This window comes from Clarias gariepinus, chromosome 7 (assembly GCF_024256425.1).
Source record: "Clarias gariepinus isolate MV-2021 ecotype Netherlands chromosome 7, CGAR_prim_01v2, whole genome shotgun sequence".
Lineage (NCBI taxonomy): Eukaryota > Metazoa > Chordata > Actinopteri > Siluriformes > Clariidae > Clarias > Clarias gariepinus.
Window position 1 is genome coordinate 21,500,973 of NC_071106.1, and position 23,416 is coordinate 21,524,388.

The 23,416-nt window shown below is 39.3% G+C and overlaps 1 protein-coding gene across 9 annotated transcripts in view; it reads left to right on the forward strand.

Annotated features, from left to right (window-relative positions):
* The window catches only part of mef2aa (myocyte enhancer factor 2aa), an 89,181-nt gene that overhangs the window by 30,304 nt on the left and 35,461 nt on the right, over positions 1-23,416 (forward strand). For all 9 annotated transcript variants that reach the window (XM_053501120.1, XM_053501123.1, XM_053501126.1 and 6 more), the window contains one exon: positions 13,117-13,320. In XM_053501120.1, the coding sequence (XP_053357095.1) occupies positions 13,117-13,320 (204 nt within the window). The remainder of the gene's footprint in view (positions 1-13,116; positions 13,321-23,416) is intronic.

Genomic DNA, 23,416 nt, shown 5'->3' on the forward strand with positions numbered 1-23,416 from the left:
TGCATGGTGCTCGGTGATGTATTGGCATTTCAATTACTGCCTTGCCACCAGTGTTACCTGACCTACCGCAGCCCTGAGCAGGATAATAACTGTTAGCGATGATGATAATCATATTTTTAACAATATGAATAATAATAATAATAATAATAATAATAATAATAGTATTGCTGCTTTTATTTTTATTATTATTATTATTATTAATAATAAAAGTTTTTTTAATGCTTTATCAGTTAATGCTTTACCCTGGTTAGCATGCAGAGGATCTGGAGACTATCACGGCATCATTATAAGGCAAGAATACACCCTAAATTGGGCAGCAATCTCTCGCAGTTGACCATATACTCACACATTACAGGTCCACAGCTACAGTAGGAGCAGTTTATTGTAACTAATCCCCCTTCTGGCTGGGAGGCCCAAGGAGAACCCATGCAGACATAAGGAGAACATACTGTATATTCGACTCTAATTGGGGCACCAGGCAACATGCATTCTCACGTTTGTGTACTCATTCATACCTAAAGGCGAATGTTGCATTGCCAGTCTACCTACAAACATGCAGAACTTCATACTAACAGGAAACTGAGCTCAGGATTATATACATGTTATGAATTATAAATAATTGATATTATATATATATTTTTTTTTATATATTTAATTTATATTATATTTATATTATATATATATATTATATTTTACATTTAATTATTATAGATATGGAGTGAGCCATAACATTAAAAACCATTAACAATAAAGCTTTTTACTAACTCGAACTCATGGCTTATCAGTGTAGGCTGCAGTGGCAGGAAGTGGCAGCTCTGGCAGATCAATAGCCTTAAACTCGTTGCCTTCTGGGCCCTGTGTATGGCTGGCTGTGTTGCTCTGGGTGGTGCGCTGATATCTTTCTTTTAAGGCCAGTGCTACATTTTTCGGTGGTTAGTGGTGCATTGGCTTTTCTGTGGTATGGGACCAGACAATAGCTTTTGGTCCCCGTGGGTGTAGATCTGCCTAGGCTGCCAATGCCAACACTTTACTGACATAAAACTGATAGTCAGAGTTGCTCAGTTGACCTGTGAGTGGTCACAGTGCCACAGTATGACTGATCAGTGTACACCCATTTCATTTAAGCACAAGTTCAAAGTACTTTATACGGAAAAGACTGCAGGACAATAAAACATGTATAAAATAAAATTATGTATAATTTAAGAAGTGCAACAGTGTCTTAGTGGTGAACAATCTCATGTCCCGTCTGGGTTCGTGGATTTCCTCCAGGTAGTCCGGTTTCCTCTCAACACAAAGAATGTTGTAGACTGCTTGGCATTTTTAATTTGCCCATAGTGTATGATTGGCTGTGTGTGTGACTGCGCCCTGTCATAAGTTGGCACGCTGTCCAGGGTGTCTCCTGCCATGTGCCCTGAGTTCCCTCGGATAGGCTTCATGCCTGCTGCGACCCTACGCAGGATAAGTGGTAGGGCGAATGGATGGATAATGTAATTAATATAAATAATATTGTGGAAAAGCAGTTTATAATAAAGCACAGGAATAAAACACTATTAACTATTAACACTAAAACACTAAAACTATTAATCTAAGTCAAATAAATAATTTGAGTACAACAATAAATGACTTGTAAAAATATCTTGGGTTTTTAATTTATTTTAATAATTTAATTTAATTTAAAATGTTGTGTCAACAATCCTACATCATTTGTGTAATGTAGAGTTTAAAAGTCATATAAGAAACTTTTATCAATTAAGCAAAAGTGATTATACAATGTTAGAAAAAAAGAAAAACCTAAAAACCTAAACTTTGGTTTGGTTTAAGAAGAAACTCCTTAATGTTCTGTATTGCAGAGGCCAATAACCCTACAGGAACATGTTTTCACTAAGAATGTAAGATTAACAGAAGGACAGCCTCAGTTAAGCAAAGTGCTTAAGATACGCTCTGGCTCAACAGCTGGACATAACTAGGGATTTATATGTGCATATTCGCACGTCCATGAGGTTTAGACATAAGGTGAAACTGAATGACCGGAGAAGTTGATCACTGGTCTTGTTGGTAAATTCAGTAGTGCAGTGGCTAAAATGACGGCCCCAGCATTCCTGTGTAACATTCCTAGACTGGCCCATCTTACGCCTACCACACAGACAGTCGTTAAAACAGGAGCAGGACACGTTTACAGAGATGTATACAGACGTGGCTCCCGCACGCCACACTACAATTTAAGTTCTTGGGAAAGTTGATGAGGCAGCAGAAAGCTTGGTGTTAGACAGCCAAGATGGGAGCAGAGGCTAGCAAGAGGTGAATGAGGTGAAGAGGGCTGACTGCAGTCTCTCTCTCTCTCTCTCTCTCTCTGTTTTCCTCTCTGTCCTCAGTGGAGGGGTTCGGCCCAGAGGGGGCCCCGCACTCCCTGTGATTGCAGCTGCTTGTTAGTAATTAGGAGCGGCCACTGCACCACAGCACCCTCTCATTAGCTGGGAGGGTCAGCAGGACACACAGCATCCTTCTCTCTGTCTCTTTCTCTGTCTGTCTCTTGTCTCCCTCTTGCTTTCTTGCAAAGAAAAAAAAAGTGCCAACTCTGGCCAGCCACAGAGACAGGCTGGAATTCACCCTAGTCTGCGCACGCTAAATATAAACAACGCAAGCCAGCTCAGTCTGTACTGCTCCACCACTGCCTCCCACACACATCCCTTTCATTCACGGATGTCTCCACCAGCTACTCCTCAGTGCTTTTTCTTATAAGGAGAATGCACTGTGCATACGTTTTGGGTTGGGCTGATGTAAAACATCACATTCTTCAGCAATACAGGTCTCTGTGATTATGGCATTATGCTGCATGTGTGGCGATTTCTAAGACTATGAGCTCTCCTGTTTAAGGATACGATAATGAAAATAGAAGTACCGTGTCAGAACCTGGATGCGCCCCGTTCACACCCTCTCAAAATATCATTTGCACCATCTTGCCAGCGAAAGAACTTTCTTGCCGTGCTGGCGGAAAGCTAATTGAGGTTTTTGCTCGCTCTCCTGAGGGTGATAACATAACAGCCAGTTGCACCCCCTCCCCCTTCCCGCCCTTCGGCTCGCTCCCGCTCATCCTCGTCTCTCCGACAGCAAGTGTGGAGCTTGCAGTTCATTCGAGTGAGAAACTCCAAATTTACAGGACAGGCCAATTATCAGCATAACACCAGCGCTGGGTGGGATCCAAACACGGAGGCAGGCAGACAGAGAGACGGCTGTGAGGAGCATCAGCGTCTGCACTCTTTGCCCTGGCCTACAACATCAGCAAAAACAAACAAAAAAAGAAACCTACAGAGAAATATATGCAAAGGAAAAAAAGAAGTATAAGATCACTTTGTAGCCCAATGCTGAATTAATGAAATGTATTCATTTATGCTGTGGAGGAAGGTGTTTTAAATCCGTTAGTCACATTAATATTAATTATCAATTATATACCAGTAAACTGGTGACAGGATCAAGGCATTAAAGGCTCACCCATGCTTGCAGGGACCAAAGACCAGCCCGACTGGTCCGAAAACCAATGCAGCACAATAAATTAAAAAGAAAAAATGCTGAGATATGCTGGCCATGATCGAAAAGTATTAGAACACTGAGTGGACCACAGCCGACTGCACATGGGGCAGCAGATAAGAAGCCCAAGACCACCGACCTGGCCCCCAAACCCCCCAGAACCTAAACAAGTCCACGGAGGCCGCATCCTGTAGCACACAGCACCCAAAGCGTCTGCCACTAACAAGACGGTGCCAGGCACCACAGCACAGCCACAGAGGCACTGTGGAGCTGCACCCCAAGAGCCCAGAGCTGCCCAGGTGGCACTAGAGGAACACACAATAGTGGGCATAATGTTTAACGTTATAGTGCTGCAGTTGATCGGTGTAGGCTGAAGTTGCAGGGAGTGGCAGTTTAAAATGCACCATTTTGCTAGTCATCATTGAGAACATATTATTTTAGCATGACTTGGGTCTTTACATGTAACCATAGCTCGACACACAAAGCTTACTGACTTGTAATTAATAGCTATCGCATCCAGCAGATTTCAGATGTCAGCATCCGCATGTTAGTCAGAGGTTATCAGTGGTATTAGAGCTGACTTCTTACTGGAGACTAGACAGAGATGCCTACAACTCCTTTATTATGCAGCTTGTGCGTGTCTGTGTGGGTATTCTTCCACAGGATCCGCGCTATGTTGTCTTTCTAAAGCTGTTTATTAGCATACTCGGACCTTTGTGGAAATCAGTTTAAATCTTTATCTGTATGTTTATCTGTCACAGTCTGCATTCACAGCACTGAATCGAGAACGCATCTTAAGTAGGCTAATTAAATAAACTGGCAATGGTGCACACATTATGAAGAGATCTTATTCCAAGCGTTATGCTACAGTACATGCTTCAACAAGCATGCAGCAAAGCAAGAAAAGCCTTGTTTACCTGTTAGGATTGATACGGAGAAGGGGTTGGACAGTTTATAATTGGGTTTACAGTTTACAAATGCCTCAGCATTCAAGAGCAAGACAGACCCAGTTCCGGTTTGGCACCACATTTCATGATCTTGTTGCAGCTAAGATATGGTTGCAGTTTGGAAGGTTTAGGATAGACCTGCAGTTAAACCGATTATATGATTTACAGTATTGTGATAATCTTTTGTCTAATCTGATGCATTGATTTAACATGATATAGGTGAACGAAGGTTAAAATTCCTTGAAAATATACCACATAACACTTCCATCTTGCTCAACGTACTTGTGCAGTGGTCTTTGTAAGACACGAACAATGACAATGTCAAACATGACAGAGACAAATTTTGCAAACAGACAAAAAAGGCCCAGAGGAAAGCTCACATTTGCTCTGTGGAAACACTTGAAGCTGACAAGCGGGCAAACGCATACTATTTGCAGCTACTGCAGTGCTGAGCTGGCTTATAAACAGAACACGAAGACTATGTTTCGGCACTTTACAAAAAAAAAAAAAAAAAACATCACACAGCCGTAACTGTATTAGTAGGTTCTGCCAGTTCATCTTAATCTCTGATGTCTGCAATCTCCAACAAATTCTCCAGCGCCACTACCAGCATTAATATCAATGCGAGCAGCTCAGTTTACCTTTATTTCCAGCCCTTATGTTTTTACATTATTTATGATGCTTGCACTTTGTAAGACCTGTAATGCTTGCACTTTGTAAGAATTGATCAGAAAAACACAGTAAAATTCATTTGTATGTGTTGGGTAAAATAACAGTCGACATTAGTGCTCTGAAAATCACTATGCTTAAAAATGCAATCGAATCAAATCGACAGTCTGCTGTGATTCACAGCTCTAGTTCAGGGTAACATTTTGTGTTCTGTTCTGATCTGCTCTTGGAATGTTTTTTGGTTTCCTGTGCAGTCGATGCTGATTGAGCCATTGGGTTTGTTTTGTCTTTGAGTGGGCTGAGTATAACCCTAACAGTATTTTGTGCTGATGCCAGTTGAGTCTCTTCCTCTCTCCTTGGCTCCACGCTGTGTACTCGCACAATATTAAAAATGGAAGAGGTGTAGACCCTGTCATGCATGCCACCCCGTCCTTCAGGATGGTTCCCCTGGCTGCCCTTTCCATGCATCCTGGAGGAGGAAGAGGAGGAAAAGAAGGGAATGAAAGAAACTGGCGAGTCTCACAGCGCCGCTTGGTCCTGACAAGCTAATTGCAAAGCTGTGCAGGGGCGGATTTCTGCCATAATAGTACAGGAGGGCAGAATTATCCTGTAACAAGCCCTCGTTCTCCCTCCTTCTTTCTCCTCTGCCCATCCATCTTTCCCCACAGTTTGAGCCCTGATTTACTTCTCAAGCTCTTAAAGCCTGTAATTACTATCTTGTTGATGACGTGCACCTGTCTTGTCTGGACAGCACAGAATATTCGGGCAGAAATGCACTGTTAAATTAGCTCCCGCAATCAAGTGGGTCTTAATTACACTAGTGGACGCGAGAAAAGTTCTAATGAGAGATGCCTCTTCTGGAATAAAAAAGAGCTCTCCATTAGATTGCGTAGTGGCAGCACTTTACCTCATGGATAACAGAGGATAATATTATAAGTGCTATTGTAAGTAAGGACTCCAGGGGACAGTTCTGCAGAAGCATGCAACAGAACCTGTTTAAGTGGAGAAAGGAAGTGATTGAGGCAAGAGGTGAAAAGGGTAATACCGGGTATCTTTTCAGTAGACTGTTTAAAAAAAAAAAAACAATTCTGCATGCACATGTGCTATCCTCCTGCCTTACAACGTCCTCTGTACACCATTAAGCAGACTCGCTGGGGGTAATTGCCCAAGTCATTAAAAGTTTGATGATTTCGCTGTTGGGAGGAGCATTGCTTGCCCTTGCTCAGGCTTACTTTGACGTAGGCACGCGGCATGCTCACGACTCTTATTCTTTCTCTGCTTTTGTCTCTCTTTCGCACATCTATCTCACATCATCTGTTTTTCATCAGTTTAAAAGAAAAGCACATCCCCTTCTTTCTCACACAATTTGAGTCTCTAAAAGCTCTTGAACTAACACTTTTTTTCTTTAATGGCTTAAAACATGCTAGATCTATATAAAGGAGGGCTGAGAGATGGGAAAAATAGCCGAGTTAAAAGGTTGCGGTAATCTTCGCTAGGTTTAGAGATAGATCTGGTTATGTAGCGTTTGTGGAGTATTTAGTAGATTATTTTAAATGAAGTAAGTTTTGTTATTAGTGGAATTACATTAGCTTGCAGTAGTAGGTTTTGAAGGGAAACAGTATAGGTGGCTTTCGTGTGTAATTTCTGGCTGATGTCAACATTTAAATCATCCCCCACCTTCCCCTCCTAGCTGAGAGACTGTGTAGTGTCTGATGATTCATTGTAATAGCAAAAACAAAATCATCCAAGTGCATCAGATCATGATTATATCATTCAGTGAGCGGTCATGAATTTCCATCCCCCACATGTTTGTGGCTTTTGATTTTAATTAGCAAGTTCAGCATGGCAGTAGCAATAATGTTATCTTATGATCTTCTTTTAAGCATAATGTGACTAAACATGTGCTAATAATTGAATATGGCTGACATGGGATAATGCCTATAAGAGAATGATAAACATGGGTAATTGTTGCCATGGATTCTCTTGTGTCAAACCCAGGTTAAAATCCACACCGTTTATTCGAGAGTGTACCTAGTTTGCTTTAACAAGTCTCACATTTTTGAGGACTTAGTGAAACTAGAGAAATTAGTGACATCAAGTTAAAAGCATTTTTTTTTAATTAATCACATTTCATACAAACATTCCTAATTTCTTTTGATTGTGTAAAGCTGCTTTGCGACAATGACGATTGTTAAAAGCGCTATACTAATAAAATTGAATGTAATCGAATTTAAATTTGCTGTGCCCCTGGTATAACCTGTAAAATTTACCATGCATTTTTTATTACTAAAATGAACTTTAGACACTCTTCTAACATCTGTACCCTTTTTTGGGCAAACTGCAGATGTCTAGTGTGACATCGGAAATACCACATGATAATGACAATAGAACTGCGTGTTCTAATACAGAACTATCCTTTTACATCCCCTTTATATGCTGATTAATTTTTTTCTCTGCTTTTCTGTAACATTCATTTTTTTTTTTTTTTTACTTTTTGACAAGTTGCTATGTGTTTACAGTTTTTTTAAAAAAAAATATATATATATCACCCAGTGGTGGGTAACATACATTACACATCTCAAAATGTCACACCCGTGTTCTATAATGGCGACACTCCCTTTGACACAGGCCTCTTTTGGCCCTTTTAAAGGCACAATCCACACCTCTGTATCTGCCTCTCACGCAGAGCTGCAAGGCATAATGAAGGTACAACAGTCCAGTATAGATAAAAATGTGTGAATGGGGCTACTGTTGACTAAAAAGCATTTTTTTTGTTTCATGGTATAGTAACGTATCCTATTTAAAAAGCCATTTTTTGCTGTTTTCAATACAACAAGAGATGAGATTCTGAAGATAAGAAATGATTGACACTTCTTTATCTTATTCAGATCCCCTTCAATCCACTCAAACCAAGTAAGAGAAGCAGAGACAAGAAGACCTATAAAAGTAAGGCCAGCCCGTCATGGTCACAGCTGGCCTGCTCGGCCCTCTAGGCTTCCATAACTGCAGAGTCTAGCCATGAATTGTGAACCCATTGATTAATTTAATCCTGAGGTGATCAGACAGGGAGGAGTGACTTTTGTATTGGCTTCTGCTTCTTAGGCCAGGTTATCCTTCTGCCAGGAAAGTTAGGTTCATAGCAGCTGCTATACAAAGACAGAAATGAAGCTGTAGCACTTATAAGGTATCTCCTATTTTCAATTCTTTCTTTTTTCAACATTTTTCACTATAAGAACTCAGACACTGCCGTTATTGCCCCAGACGGTTATAGCCCACCATGTTGTTTTACATGTTGGCTATCATTCCTAAGGACAGCTTGTAATGTAGTTCCTGATTGACAAGCCAGTCCATCTCATTTTCAAAGGCAAAAATCATCCATGGACACACACGGACAAGCATGTGTGCTCATACATAGCCACCGATGTAGACGATAAACAGATAAATACACAACATAGGAAACATATTTTGCGCTTTATGCAATTTAACTAATACACATACATACATCAGGACGTTATCCCATACCAAGCACAATGTGTCTACTGTCAGACTAAGAAGAGTTTTCTTTCTTTTTTTTTTTACTGTCTTTATCATACTTTCATGTCCTTAAATTATCACCCCTAGTTACACATCCATTTTCATTCACATAAAACCTTTTCACAAGCAAGATGAGCAGCTAGCCTGATCGGCTGTGTAATACTACATACTGTAGAGACAAGAGCAGATGAGAGAATGAGTGAACCAGAGACAGAGCAAATACCAGAGTGTGTACCTGGAACTGAGTTAGCACTGTAAAGCTGCTCACTTGGGGAAAAAAAAAAAAAGTTCTGAAAAGGTCAGCATTTTCATTCCTGGCATACAATTAGATGAGAAATGCTAATATAATTACTGTATGTCTGGCATTGCAGGTCATCAGAGTGACCTTATCAGAAGCTGTGCAAAGTTAGAAAAGACCAAGGGAGAAGTACAGTACCTGACTCATAGTTAGACTTGTTTACCTAATATCTCATAGATGGCAAATGAATCTGATTGCAAGGTATCTTATTTTGCATTTGACCAAAATCTTTGAACCTTAAGACCATCAATACTTTCAGGCTTTGTCTTTTACATATTAAGGTTTCAAACTTTATTTCAAAACACACAAAACACAGTTTATGAATTAAATTAGCATCAAAATATTTACAATGGTTTACTGTGATATACTATATTCAGGAGTTATACTGTATTCCCTCATTCATAACTTTCATGCATGTAGTGGTTGTGTCTTTGTATTTCAGTGATTGCAAATGTCATCACATATAATCATAAGCATCTCTGTGGTTTTCCACTATCTCCCCCATCGCTAGTGATTATGGGGGTGCTGTCTGGGAGCAATGCCATGACCTATATATATACTGTATATGTATATATATATATATACATTTCCAACAAATTCCAAAGACTTTCCTGATTTTTCAAACTTTATTATTATATCTTTCTACATTGTAAAACAATGCTAAAGGCATCCAGAATATGCAGTAATCTCCTTTGAACAGTTCGGTGATATGTTTGCTATTCATATTCTGTAAAGCCTTCATAACGGCTCGAATCTGAGGTGATATTAGTTGGTGAGTTTTGAGGCTAGTAACTCTAAATAACCTTCTCCTCTGCAGTAGAGGTAGGGTTTGGCCTTGCTTTACTGGGAAGGTCTTCATTATAGTCTCATCGTAGTGCTTTATGGATTTTGTAAATGCATTTGACAATACTTTTATTGCAAAAATTATTCCAGAACAGCTGACCTTCATGTCTTAAAGTAACTGACTGTTGTTCGTGTTGTTTCTTTGTTAAGTACCTAAAGCCATATGTGTTATTTTATAGTTTTGAAAAAAAGCAAGTATTGTTCTAGAATGTAGAAAATAACTCCAAACTTGTGTTCACACTTTAGACTGGTACTATAGATTTGTATGTATATGTGTGTGTGTGTGTGTGTGTGTGAGTGTGTGTGTGTGTGTGTGTGTGTGTATGCACTATATATATATATATATATATATATATATATATATATATATATATATATACATATATATAGGATATACTTCCTGTGTGGTCTACCACATGAGAGTGTCAGTTTGTGTGTGTGTTGGTGGGTGTTTGTGTCTATGGGATCACTGAAGTGACCTGCTGTGCGGATGAAATGAGGTTCTGTCCTGGTTCAGCTGGCCCATGCATGCTGAGCAGCAGTTGGACAGAACATAGTCTGAGTGTAGTCTATAACAGTAGGCTTTTACTGTTCTTTCAGTGACATTACCAGCTTTAGCCTGCTAGACAGCCACTAAAGCAACTATCTGTATTTGGATTTAGGGCCTAAAATGTAGGGCATTTTATATTAAATACAGAAAAACAAAAATCCCGGAGTTAGCCATGCCATCAGTGTCAGCATGTACACCGTTGAGGAATACTGTCAAATTCTTATTTGTCCTATACACGTGACAGTAAATGTATCAAATGGTATTAAACTTGGTCCTTATTTGTCCTTCAAGCTTCATGCACCTGCAAGAAAGTAGCAACTTGATTGCACAACTTCTTTTTTCCCCGTGTTTCACGGAATCTCGCTCCATGTGCATGGATATAGTCTTGATTAGCTTCTTTTTCCTTTTAAAAAATAGTTCACTGAGTTTAATCGATGCACTTCTGTTGCTATCGGTTGTGCTTTTTTTTACGTCCCAAACCCACAAACTTGATGCAGTGCGATTTTGTGTTGTGATGTGAAATGTGGGACAGATTGGCATTGTCACAAGTAATGTGTTTTTCTACTGGAGAAAGAGAAGGCAAGACTAATGACATCTGGGAAAGAGATGCTTTTGCTGGGTTTTGGGATTAAGAGGCACACAGGGCAGGTTGCTCTCAGCTTACCCTTCATCCTGGACTGCTCAGGTACAAAAGGACTACCTACTCTACTGGCTCAGCCAGAACCAGATTTTGTACACGGCCTCTTCTTCTGGGACTTGTATGATGGACAACTGCATCTGTAGCCTTTATACTTATAAAACATCCCCATCTATTCGAATAGATATTTATATTCATTTAGCACGCTGCAAGTCTTTTATGTAGTTGCAAATGTAAAATTAGAACTAGAATAGGTTCTTGTTGTTAGTTTACAGTTTGGCTCCGTGGATCATTACCTTGCATTTGAATTGAGGTAATGGCTGTGAAGCTGAAATGGAAAATGTCAGCTTTAATTAATTAGGGGTATTGATATCTTTACTGATTAAACAATATAAGCATCAAGGCATATTATTATATAATCGTTCCTGTCAGAATGTGCTCTGGTGCAGAGCCAGTTCAGCCACAAAAAAAAAGTTCAGTTATTAACAGAGGACCAGTGTACTATTAAAAACTGTTTATGATTTTGTTGTGGTTTTGTCTGCGTTGGGTGAATCGCTTTAAATTCCCCCCCGCATGAATTCGGAGTAATGAGAAAGGATTGGTGTAGTTTGGAGGACATTGAGCACTGTAATCACCTGCAATTTGCAACATGTGACATTACTCCTACTCCATAGCAGTGACCCACGTGCTGTGTGCTTTCACAGACACTCTATAGCTCATTGGATTATATTGCATTGAAAGGGTTGCCGCAAGCTGTGACCAATTAAAATTGAACAAAGCCAGCTCATCTACTTAGCTCTGCTTAGTAGGTCAAAGAATTTGGCGGAAGTAAACGCGCACACATACACACTCCCTATGACTCCTTTTTGCCTCAGGCACTGCTTTTCTAAGCCACAGCTTTGCCATCCATGGATATTATGCCATGTGCCCTGCCAACCTGTTCTGTGTGAGAGCAGATTACCATGCTTCTGCATGCTGTCATTCTGTCACTTTAATATCACATATGCAAATCAGTTCACCTCTTTCATATCTTCGATGTTAACGTAGAGCATACCATAGAACTTGTGTTACTCATAAGCCTTTCAACTTTTCCTTTCGTGAATTGACTTTCTTTTATGAATGATGGAGGTTGTTTGAATGATCTCCTTGGATTTGTGCTGTATATACTGCAGGTAAAGGTAAGCAGCATACTGTAGCACAGCACATAGCAGCGCTAGCAACAGCTGATAAAACAGCTAAAGCGAAGCGTCTGGCTTTCTTCCTTCTTCTGGTCCGCAATAAATACAGCCGACTAGCTTGCCATCCTGTAGAGCAAAAACCTAAGAATCACTGCTACAGTACGTAAAGTTGCATCTATTGTTTGAAATGAATAAGTGGTTGCACAAGCTCATGATGGGTTTTGGTCCAGATGGCGAGAGCAAAAAAGTATCAATGTGTGTATGTGTGCCGTTTCAAAGGACACGCGTGTCCGCATTAGAGTAAGATAAAAGTCACTTGTAATTATGAGTGCAAACTGTCATGACATACACATCCAACCTGACCATAAAATCAGAATTGAGCAATGTGGCATGTAATACGAACGTAGCCATAGAGCCCGAAGACTGAGAATAGGTCATCCGTATATGGCTCAGGTTACTACAGAATTGATGCATGATCTGCAGTAGTGCACTCATGTTACAGGTAAAGCAGTTACAGGATAGGGCTGTGGGCATGAGCATGGGAGGAGTGATGACCCTGATTGTGCAGGCTTGGAGCCATGCATGCAGCTGTAACATACTGTATCTAGAGCAAGTTTAGTTATATAGTCATTTCCTTTATGCGTCCCTGTGTATCCACTTTAGTAGGGTACAAAAATGCTTCCTTGAGGTCAACAAAGCCCATCAAACCATTACTGTTTCATAAGAGGGACCAGTTGATGACATAGTCCTAAAGAATTGTCACACCTACTGTAATTTAGAGAACAACCTTTTTGCTGTCATTAGACATTTTTTGGACATTTATTTATAGAATGATTTATTCTCCTAAAAGTGCCATTTAATCATCATTTAATCATTTAGCTATCAGATAATTTCGCCTTACGTGTTACATTCTTTTATTCCCACCTGTCTTTCAGGTCACCTTCACCAAGAGGAAGTTTGGCTTGATGAAGAAGGCCTATGAGCTCAGTGTCCTGTGTGACTGCGAAATTGCCCTGATCATCTTCAACAGCTCCAACAAGCTTTTCCAGTATGCGAGCACTGACATGGACAAAGTCCTGCTTAAGTATACAGAGTACAACGAGCCTCATGAGAGCAGGACAAACTCTGACATTGTGGAGGTGAGTAGGTTTTCATTAGCTGCTTTACATCTGGCAGGTAGCAAGTTTAGGAGATTACACATGGAAACATGTGTGAGGATGTGGTTCAGTTGTTATTCTCACTCTGACTAAACACTTGTTTCCCAAATCTGATATGCCTGAAGTACAAAACATTGTCCCCGGTGCATAACCTGTGTCTGTCACCTTTGCACATTTTTTATTTTATGTAGAAAAAATATCTTATTAAAAGTTTATAGATTTTTTATAACAATTATTGCTGTAGATATGGAATGAGATGTAAGATGATTTAGTGCACTTCATTATTTATTGTAATGAATAATTATAGCTGACATGAAAAGCTCACAAAGGAACAGGATTGACGGGTAACTGTTTCCGTCTCATGCTTGTTCTGATAGGTTTTTTGGGATATCTGCTATGTCAGATAAGTTCAGTTCAACTTCAGTCTTAGTCCGCTAACAAACGCATGGATCATAAAACAACTCCACTAACTCGAATACTCTTAAAATATCTATATAGGATTGCTATGTAATATAACCCCTATCTCATTTTTTAAAAATTAGTAAAGACATTTTATACAGCTTGCGTTGTAGATTTTTTACTCGCTTTAAAATGCCCTCCTCTGTAGCTATTGTTTATGCTCGTTTTTATTAAATGAAATGTCATCATGCTGGCACAGTAGCAGAAATGTACTGAAAGGAGCTTATTTTACAAACCCGTCACCTTTAAATGAGCAGGCTTTATTGAACGCATTTGTCAGCAGTCAAACATTTCATGGCAGCTGTGCAGTATTTCTTACAGTATTTCAGCGAAGCAGGTCAGCACTAAATTGCAGTCTATGTTTGACAGTGGGGATTAGATAGCTCAATATCAACATTAATGTTCTGCACTGTCACAGATCAGGAGGTTGTGTGTTTAAATCCCAAGGATTGCCAAGGGAGATCATGACCCTGTGTTATGAGCCTAGTCTTCTAGCTATGGGTTGTGTGAAGTGGAAATCATGTACATGTAACAATTAAGCCCTGGGTACACTGGGTAACACATTCGCACTCACATTAATGCCTGGAAGTAATGGACAGAAACATGGCCAGTAAACCTTTAGTGTCTTTTTAGGAGATCAGAAAATGTAGTGGAAAGACGCAAAGCACAACATGGACGGCAAGCTAAGTTCAGGATGTAACCGTGGACCCTGGAGCCACCTTGCTGTCTCCTAAATGAAAGTGATTCAGTAAAGGCTAAAATGGTATGAAAGGAGTCTGCTCTGTAGCATTCTTTTTTTATTCATGCTGATGCCACTGGTAGTGCATTAGCTGCTTGGCAGTGCTGCAAAAGAATGGGCCAGCCATCCACAAGACCTTGTTTTTTTTTTTTTCTATCAAGGGCCCTTATGCTTGCCTGGCCCTGCCTTTTGCAAAGTGCAAGCCCTCACATGTGTTAAAAATAAATAGACACACATTTCCCCTTATATAACCAAGCCATCTTAACAAATTTGCCATTTCTTGTCTTCTGAAGAAGATGCTACACATCCACACTCGGGTATTTTTTGTTCGGACTTTACATATTCTTACATTATATTTGAGTGCTTCACTTCTTAGAAATTTTAAGGCCGTAGGTCGTCTCTAGCAGCTGATGGAGTGACAGTTTTGTCCTGCAAGTTGCATCTAAGATGCACATATAGCAGTGAAGTGTAGAAGGCTAGCAGGCTAGCTGGTAAGGTGCTGTTTTTCCCATGTCAGTGCTGAGAGAACCTGACTGTGCACATGAAAATGTCCAACAAAGCAGTTCTTGTCCTCGCTCGGTGCCGAGCCACACAGATTGCCCCTCAACCCTGCCACCTTCATAAAGGGGGAAAAAAAATCAGTTGAAGCCTGGTGTCTGTTTTCTTATCAACACCATGTGAAAGCAGTGGCAAAGAACATGGCAATAAGGTAATCCACGCCTCTTGTCAGCGTGCCAGTTCTGCACCACTGCTCATTACGAGCTGTGTTAGAAAGCCAGATAACATCTGCACCCTGCATTGGTCAGCGGATAGCAATACTAATCATTACTGAACATTAATGGATCTGTTCTACCTAAACATGCCTTTTTTTTCTTAAACAAGTCTTTGAGGCCGAGGGAAGGGTTTATCCTAAATTAAATAAAAGGAAATCTCAAAAGTGATAGTTTAAGTCTGTCTGTGTATGGAAATGGCAGGCTTATGTCCCAATAGAGAAGACCAGTGATGTGCAGCTATGCTATCTGTCCTTATTATGCATCCTAATGGATATAAAAGGATCAGAACAAGTATTTAATGGATGAATTCTCCTTTTACTCTCATCTCTCGAGCTCTTACTCTTTTCCTCTTATCCATTTTGGTGAAACATGCTTTACATGAACCTACACTTCCCTAAAGTAAAGCACCACACGAAACTCAGAAGCACCACACATTGTGATTTTTGCTGTTCCCAGCTTTTTCCATTGGGCAGGATTGGTGTTCGTTCCATGTGAGAAGCCAAATCAAAGGTCACATTCCTCCTTACCAGCACCATCTGTAGATAAAGGCTTGGCCTTGTAGCATGTTAGAACAGATGCCACACTTTCCACAGATGGATGTTTGCCTGGGGTGCAATTTGATAACCAAGTACAGGTTCGTCTGTTGGGACCAGTGCCATAGACTCCGATTTTGAGTAAGGGTGGCTGAAATGGGGGGTAAAGGGGTGAAGAGTCCACGTCTATGCTTGTGTGTGCATATCTGTGACTCTGTGTGCGCTGGTGTGTGTGTGTGTGTGTGTGTGTGTGTGTGTGTGCGTGTGCACAGGGCCAGCAAGCAGCAGTTCAGCTTCAATAACACCCCGGGCGACAGGTGAAGCGTTGCGTAAAATCTCCCCTTGTGGATCGTGTCCACATCTCTGTCTGATTAAAAGTGGACACGATCCCATCTGTGTCTCGCTTTTCAACAGTACCTGGTCTGAGGCAGTCCATTTTATTTACTGAATAGGAGTGCAGGGTTGTTGGAGCGTTTCCTCGGAGGTTACAGCTCTCATTCTGGGAATAAGTGGGGTCTTTAAGGACCACAGGTGTTCAAGAATATCAGGTCTCCACCAGCAGACTTTGTCCTTGCTTTCACCTTCCCTACTGGCCAGTGGAGGAACAGTGGGGATGAGAGTTTGTAAAACAGTTTAAAACTGAATAAAGTACAGTAGTTTAATCACAACATGAAGCATGAAGGAAAGTATGAAGCTGAATTTATTGATTAATGTCCTGTTATGTCAGAGTGTACATTCAGACTAGACTAAATATATTCATATATTTCATTTTTTTTACCTATTTATATATTTTATGTGATCGTGTATACAGTAGTACGGGTATGCTCAAAAGTTAGTACCCCCAAGTGTTTTTGTGTAACAGCATGATACAAATCATCTGATCATAGAGTTTGAATATCAGGTAAATACAAACTTAGACAAACAAGATGTTTTTTCCCTGTGACTTTATTCATATAACAAAAATGAAGCCACAAAAAAATGATTTGAACTAACATGAGCCTGTAGATACACCTTTAGCCGCAATAACTTCTTTTAAGAAGAAATCCTTTATGTCTTTATCAGACACTTACAATATTGTGGAGGACTTTTCGCCCATTCTTCTTTACAACATTGCTTTAGTTCATTGCGGTTTTTGGGCTTTCCTTATGTATGGCTTTCTTGAAGTCCTGCTACTGTATTTCAGATACTGTAGGTTAAGGTCTGGATTTCATCTGTTCATCTGACATTTTTTTAAAAAACATCTTGATATCCCCAAGCATTTTCCAGCAAATATTATGTGGACTGATGCAACAAACATTTTGTAAGGTTTGTGTTCTGTTGCATCTGGCGTAAAATTAACACTGCATTTCATAAAAAGACCATCATACCAACACTCAAACATGGTAGTGGGAGAATTGCCATAATTTACGGAACCATCAATTCTGCACTCTATGAAAAAAATCCTGAAGTAAATGTCAGGCCATAAGTTTGTGACCTAAAGCAAGATTATTTTGTAACAAGCTCTTGTGAAAAGTAGATACCCTAAATGACTAAACACAGGAAATGGTTGCATGTACTGAATGTACAACACTGCACCACTGCACCACATTATAATCTATATAATAAAGATCCTAAAAGCATAAATTGTTCGTGTGAAAGCCTGAAGCACAATTTAAAAGCCTTAAGCACAATGTCTGATTCCTTAAATATATCACCCTAAAGAAATTTCTATATTTCTCACTTTAACACACCAAATTTCTCCAAGGGTTGCCTTTGTAATTAACCAGTGAGTTAAATAATGTGTGCTAGACATCAAGCTAGACCTTAAACGTTTTAACATAATAACTGCATAATTACTTATGTTCATAAAGTTTTCAATGGCCAAAGCAATAGTGGATGACAAGGTGCTGAGTTTCCACACTTTCCCCCTATTGTTGGGAGATTGTAGTTTCTGATGATACCACAGCTATTTGTAGCTAGGTGTCTAAGAAAAAACAACTACCCCCGTTTTTCTGGCTAGGAATGATAGCATTACTCTTCCCCTGGCAATCTGAAGGACAAAAAAAAAATCATATTGTCTATTAGCTTACCCAGCATGTTTTTAAAACAGTGACTGTGTGGGAGAGCATGCGTAAGTGACTGTCACTGTGGACACATAACTGTAAATTTACTGGTTTGGAGAAGATAATTCGTAATATTTCAATAATGTTTCTTGGACCATCATTGAAACTAAGGTAAACGACTTTCACTATTCCAAACTCCAAAGCTGAAGGTGAAGCACCTGCACGGTGTGTGTATAGTGGATTTAGGGCTGCGGCATGCTCTTCATGCACGATGAACAAACTATAAAGTATACATACACACACACACACACACACATTCTGTACTATAACAACACATTCTTACACAAGGCTACAATGTAATGTGAAATGCAAAGAGAAAGTGATTCACTAAGTGATGAGGACAAATTAAGACAAACATCCAGCAAAAAGTATTTTTCAGAATATGGGTGGGGAAAAGTATACTGTTTTATTATGCATGTTATGATGTTGTAAATCATCTCAGAATGTTTAGCTGATTGGGGACTACTAGCCTTGAGTGGAGCACAATCTGAAGAGAAATTATTGACAAAATCATGTCTTGGGCATTACCTGTTCTACCTGGTCTGCTTTAAAAAATACTATAATGATTTTCTCATCAAAATAATTATTTCCATACTAAATCATCAGATCGACTTCTTTTATACAGTAATAATTTATGATGTACACAATGTGGGAAATGCATACAATAAATGTAAGCAGTGTAATACTGAATCAGTCAGCATGTCTGCAATTTCCACACTGTAGTAAGACCCCTGGAGTTCCTCTTCTAGTTCCTGTGTGTTTCAAATTCAATTTTATTTGCACTGCAAATGAAAAAGCTGCTGCAGGTAATTAAAATAATTCAATCATCCTTACTCTTCTTGGTCTATGACTTGAAGTAATGAAATCTTCCTTGAGTCGCTCCAGGGGCTTCCTCTCTCAGTCCAAACACAGACTTACAGCATATGAAAGATTCCTTGTGACTTCACACACATATATGCAGCATATATGCAAATAAATGGCATTTGTAAAAACATAGTAGGTGCATAAGAATTTTTATTTATTTAATAAGAATTGAATAAAGTATTGATCTTTATTGCTTTGTTGGCATTTAGAGTCTGGCTAATGTTCAGTATCTCCTGTTCACTGGAATATTAACCAAATCAGAGGCAAATGTGGTGCCTGCTTTTGTAAGGTTATGCAAGGCTGACATTTTAACTTGTGGTTTTACGAAACAAATGTTTCTTTATTTTCTGACATCAATATTCAAAGCTAGAATTTGTTGATATTTGTTGCTAAGGGATTTTGCTATGTGTAAGTAATAAATGACTGTCTTGAAGACTTTCCCATGTCAGAACAGCTTTAGCGTTGACTGTAACAAAGACACAATACTCAGGACTCCTTTACTATTTTAATGATTACTTAAAAAAGGAAAAGAAAAAGGTTATGATGAGTGTTTGCTGTACAAGTGCCTATATTAGTAGTTGCTAAAGAAACGAAACCAAATAAAACACTTTTTAACCAATCAGAGTTAAGCATTTATTAGAGCTGGGCTATAATATATAAAGATACAATACAACATGCAACAGATATTCAGTACAGATCTTCTGTGAAGAATGATGTATAATGAAGTTTAATGGATTTTTAAGTCCTTGAAAAAGAAACAACTGTCTGTCCTTTAAGGGCATGCGTCTGAGGATGTTTAATGGTCAAAATAAAATTTGCATGATATGTAAATCTTGACCATTTTAAAATGCCAGCTATCCCATTTTCTCCTTTTTTGTGATTTTCCACTTCTGTTCCACATGAATTGCACCATTGTCTTTCCATAAAGCATGGGACTGAAAAAAAATGTCAATGTCCCTTGGTCCCTGTGCTCGAGATTGCAAAACTGAACTTTCAGTCTAACACACAAAGCTTCTAAACAACAGCACTACTGAATTTCTATAGCATACATATTCATTATACAGCCATCTGAGTCCATAAAGTCTCATTGACAATGAGCTGGCAGAGTGAGTAAAGCTGTGAATGTTGGATTAAAAAAAGACTGAGTGTCTGGGAGTGAGGGCGAGGAAAGGAAGGAAATGGAGTTGAATGTCTGGGCCTGAGAGATATTTCTGATAAAGGACTTTCCTTCATCACTATAGCCTCAAGGGAAGGTGGGGGCGTGGGGAGAGGGGTGTAGCTGATGCCATGATGTCACAGGGGACTTTTTCAGTGACTTGACTACTGTGCAGAATGCCCATGCTTGATTTTTTTTTGTAGAAATGCCACGAAGTTAGGTCATTTCTTCTGCCTTATTTGACTCAAAAGAGTTATGAAATGCATTTCTGCCATCTTGTAAAAGACAGCTTGATACAAGCTCCTTCGCATACCAGTGTGCATCATTAACACTGATAGCAAAGTAAGTGAAGGCACACCATGGGCTTTATGTTTAGATAGAAAGAAACAGAATTGTTTGTGCTGTCAATCACAGCAGGCATAGTGATTAAGACCCCCAGTCTGTCTTAATGAATGCAAATTGGCACATCTGCTTCTGTGCGTTGGCTGGCCAGACTGTTCAATTAGCGTGATTGATCAATTATCCTCCTCCTGGTGTTGGGTAGGAGAAAAGAGGAGAAATAACAGAACATAGTGAGGAGTGGAAGGGCAAGAAAGCCCTTAAGGTCAACCATTAAAATACAGTTTAAATGTCATTTGGGTAAATTGATGATGATTAAGTTATATAAGTCATCACTGTTAAAATTTCATTTTTTTAAATGTACTATTATGGAATATAAAGGTAGCTTTCATATCGTGACTAAAAATGCAAGCAAGAATTCTTGCATTTGTCTGCAGTAGCTTGTTGCTAGTAGATAAAGTCAAACGCTGACATTTCCATGTGCATGTGTATTTTTCAGGTAAAAAAAATCCCCAAATATGATTTCATGTCGATGCCATTATCAGCTAACATTTCAGACAAAAAAAAGATGTTTCTTACCATTTTATGTGTTTAATTTCATTTAACCTAGCTGAAAGAAACCTGTGAACGGACATAATTTAAATTGTCTTTTGTTTTGCCATTTGTCTCAATTTCCCTGACTGTTAAATCAAAGACTGCTCTGGGGTGCTCTGCAAGCACAACAGGCACTGTTAACACAATGGCAATTACAAACCCATTTCTCTTTTAGCAGGCAGGGGTGGCAATCTTAATAGGGGTATTATTTATATGCCGCTGTTGGTTCGGCCTTAGCGGCTAAACTCATTTTCCAAACATTAGGGGGCTGGGTGTCTCAGAGCGGCCCTGTCTGGGCTCTTTCACTGACAGATCAGGCCTGGAGTGCTGAGGATCTGCGATCCTGACATGCCTAGATAGTGTCGCTCACAGGGTGTTTGAGCTGGCCCCAGCCAGGCCTGTCACTACCCTACAGACTTCCCCTAACTGCATTAAGCTCCCAGCCTTTAACCAAATACACTTGTGTAGAATTTCCTCATGGAGGTGTAGCCATTTTTAAAGCAGTTGCTGAATGAAATTGGTTATTACAGGTAATTCTTGGACGTTTTGACCATGGTCTAGTTGTGTGTAATCTAAAGTTGTATTCCAGTTTTGCCATGTTTAGAGAGGCATGAATCTCAAGACAACTGAAACTAAAATGCATTTCGCCTGCCCCTCTTTCTGGTTGAGGAAGAGTTCTTTTTACCAATTAGTTTTTATTTAATTATAGTTAAATAGGCTACTGAATAGGGCACTATCACTATACAGTACTTTATGTGGGTTATACAGGTTCCACATATTGTCTACCAGGTGTTACTTCTTTCTAAATGTAACCCACTCCGGTTATGTTTCATCTTTAGAAAGTGCTTTTTATTTTAAAATTATGAAACAGCATTGTGTAATTGATAGCAAGGACAATTACAGTGAAAAACTGGGCGAAAGTACCATAAACATTACCTGTACACACACACACACACACACACACACACACCAAAAAACAAACAAACAAAAAAACCTGCGATCTGCAATGAACAGCATTGCCACTGACTCAAGCCATCACTGAGTCATTCTCTTGCATCTGCAAGGATAAATCTAAAAAGGGTCAGGGGCTTAATTTGTGTTTGATATGCACAGATGACAACATGAGAGACGGAAGGGGAGTAAGATTACATTTTAATTGGTAAGTGCTTAAGTTAGCAGCTTGACTTTGTGACTGGCCACAGGCCAGGCTCGCTGTGTGATCTGCTAAAGCCTTGTTTGACATTTGAGATGGCCCACAGGTCTGCATGCTTGGTTCCACTGCTTAGCACTTGTTTTTGGAGGGATCAGGTACAGGGTTTTTTTGTTTTTTGTTTTTAATATAACGTTGAATAATGCTATTATGCTGCCCCTAAACTTTCAAAAAATGGACATCTAAAAAAGATGCATGCACAGCAACAGAACTGCTACATAAACTGAGGACATGATTTATAGTTCCTTATGATGAACCTCACTAAAAGAAAAAAAGTTTTTGCCCTTCTGTACACTGAAAGAAAGTTTCTGACATGATAATTTGAGTCATCTTAGCAGCCCTCTTTTTAACAGCTGTCAGTTCGATTCAGATATCACTTTGGCACTATTTTTTTGATGTAACGGTTATTAAAGCTTGTCTAATTTCCCTCATGATCTGTAACATTTCGCTTCATTTCAACGATCCTCATCTCCGTCTCTGCTCAATTCCCCAGCGCTCACTCCTTAATGTCTTCTCCTTGGCAAGTCTTTAACCCCCTCCCTTCTCCACACATCTTTTCATACCCGTTTTCTTCTCACATCCACATGTCTCCATATTAAAGAAGCGATTAAACCAAACTAAATGTCAGCTCTATTGACACAAGGCTAAGCCTCTTTTTTGGAAGCAATCGGGTGTAGCGGAGGTATTTTTTAATAATGAGTTCCAACCACAAATAATTACAGTTGTGTGCACTGAAGTTTTTATAGTCTTATAATTAGTCTGGCTTCTTCAGCATTTTTAATTTTCACATATCCATGATCATATAAGATCATCTGCAAGGAAATGTAAAATTTATACGTGGGAAATTTTTGTTTCCTCAATATTCATGCAAAATTGTAGTGTCTTATGAACGTAATTAGCTTTTTATTTGCTTCAAACGTGCATCAGGACTGTCTGGTGTTTAATTAGCAAAGGCTAGAATAGATGTGCCACTTTACTCCAACACATCACAACAGTAAAAAGAAGTACAGTACAGTAGTCTGTCACTGTCTGGGAATGCCTTCTATGTTTGGCCTGATAAGAGAACTTTTATCATTTAGATTGACAGTGCGGTGTGCTGTTATTGTAACATCCCAGCACATCAAATCAGCTTTAGCATCCACTGAGATACTGTAGAAACGGGGGAAAAAAATTAATCCAGGTATGTGTTGCAATTTTTTCGTGTGGCAATTCATGTTTCACCACACTGACTTCAAAATCTAATTTTAAAATACATTTTTAACTTGTGTATGTTTGTATTTGTAGTCATTGTGTCTGTAGCTGTATTTGT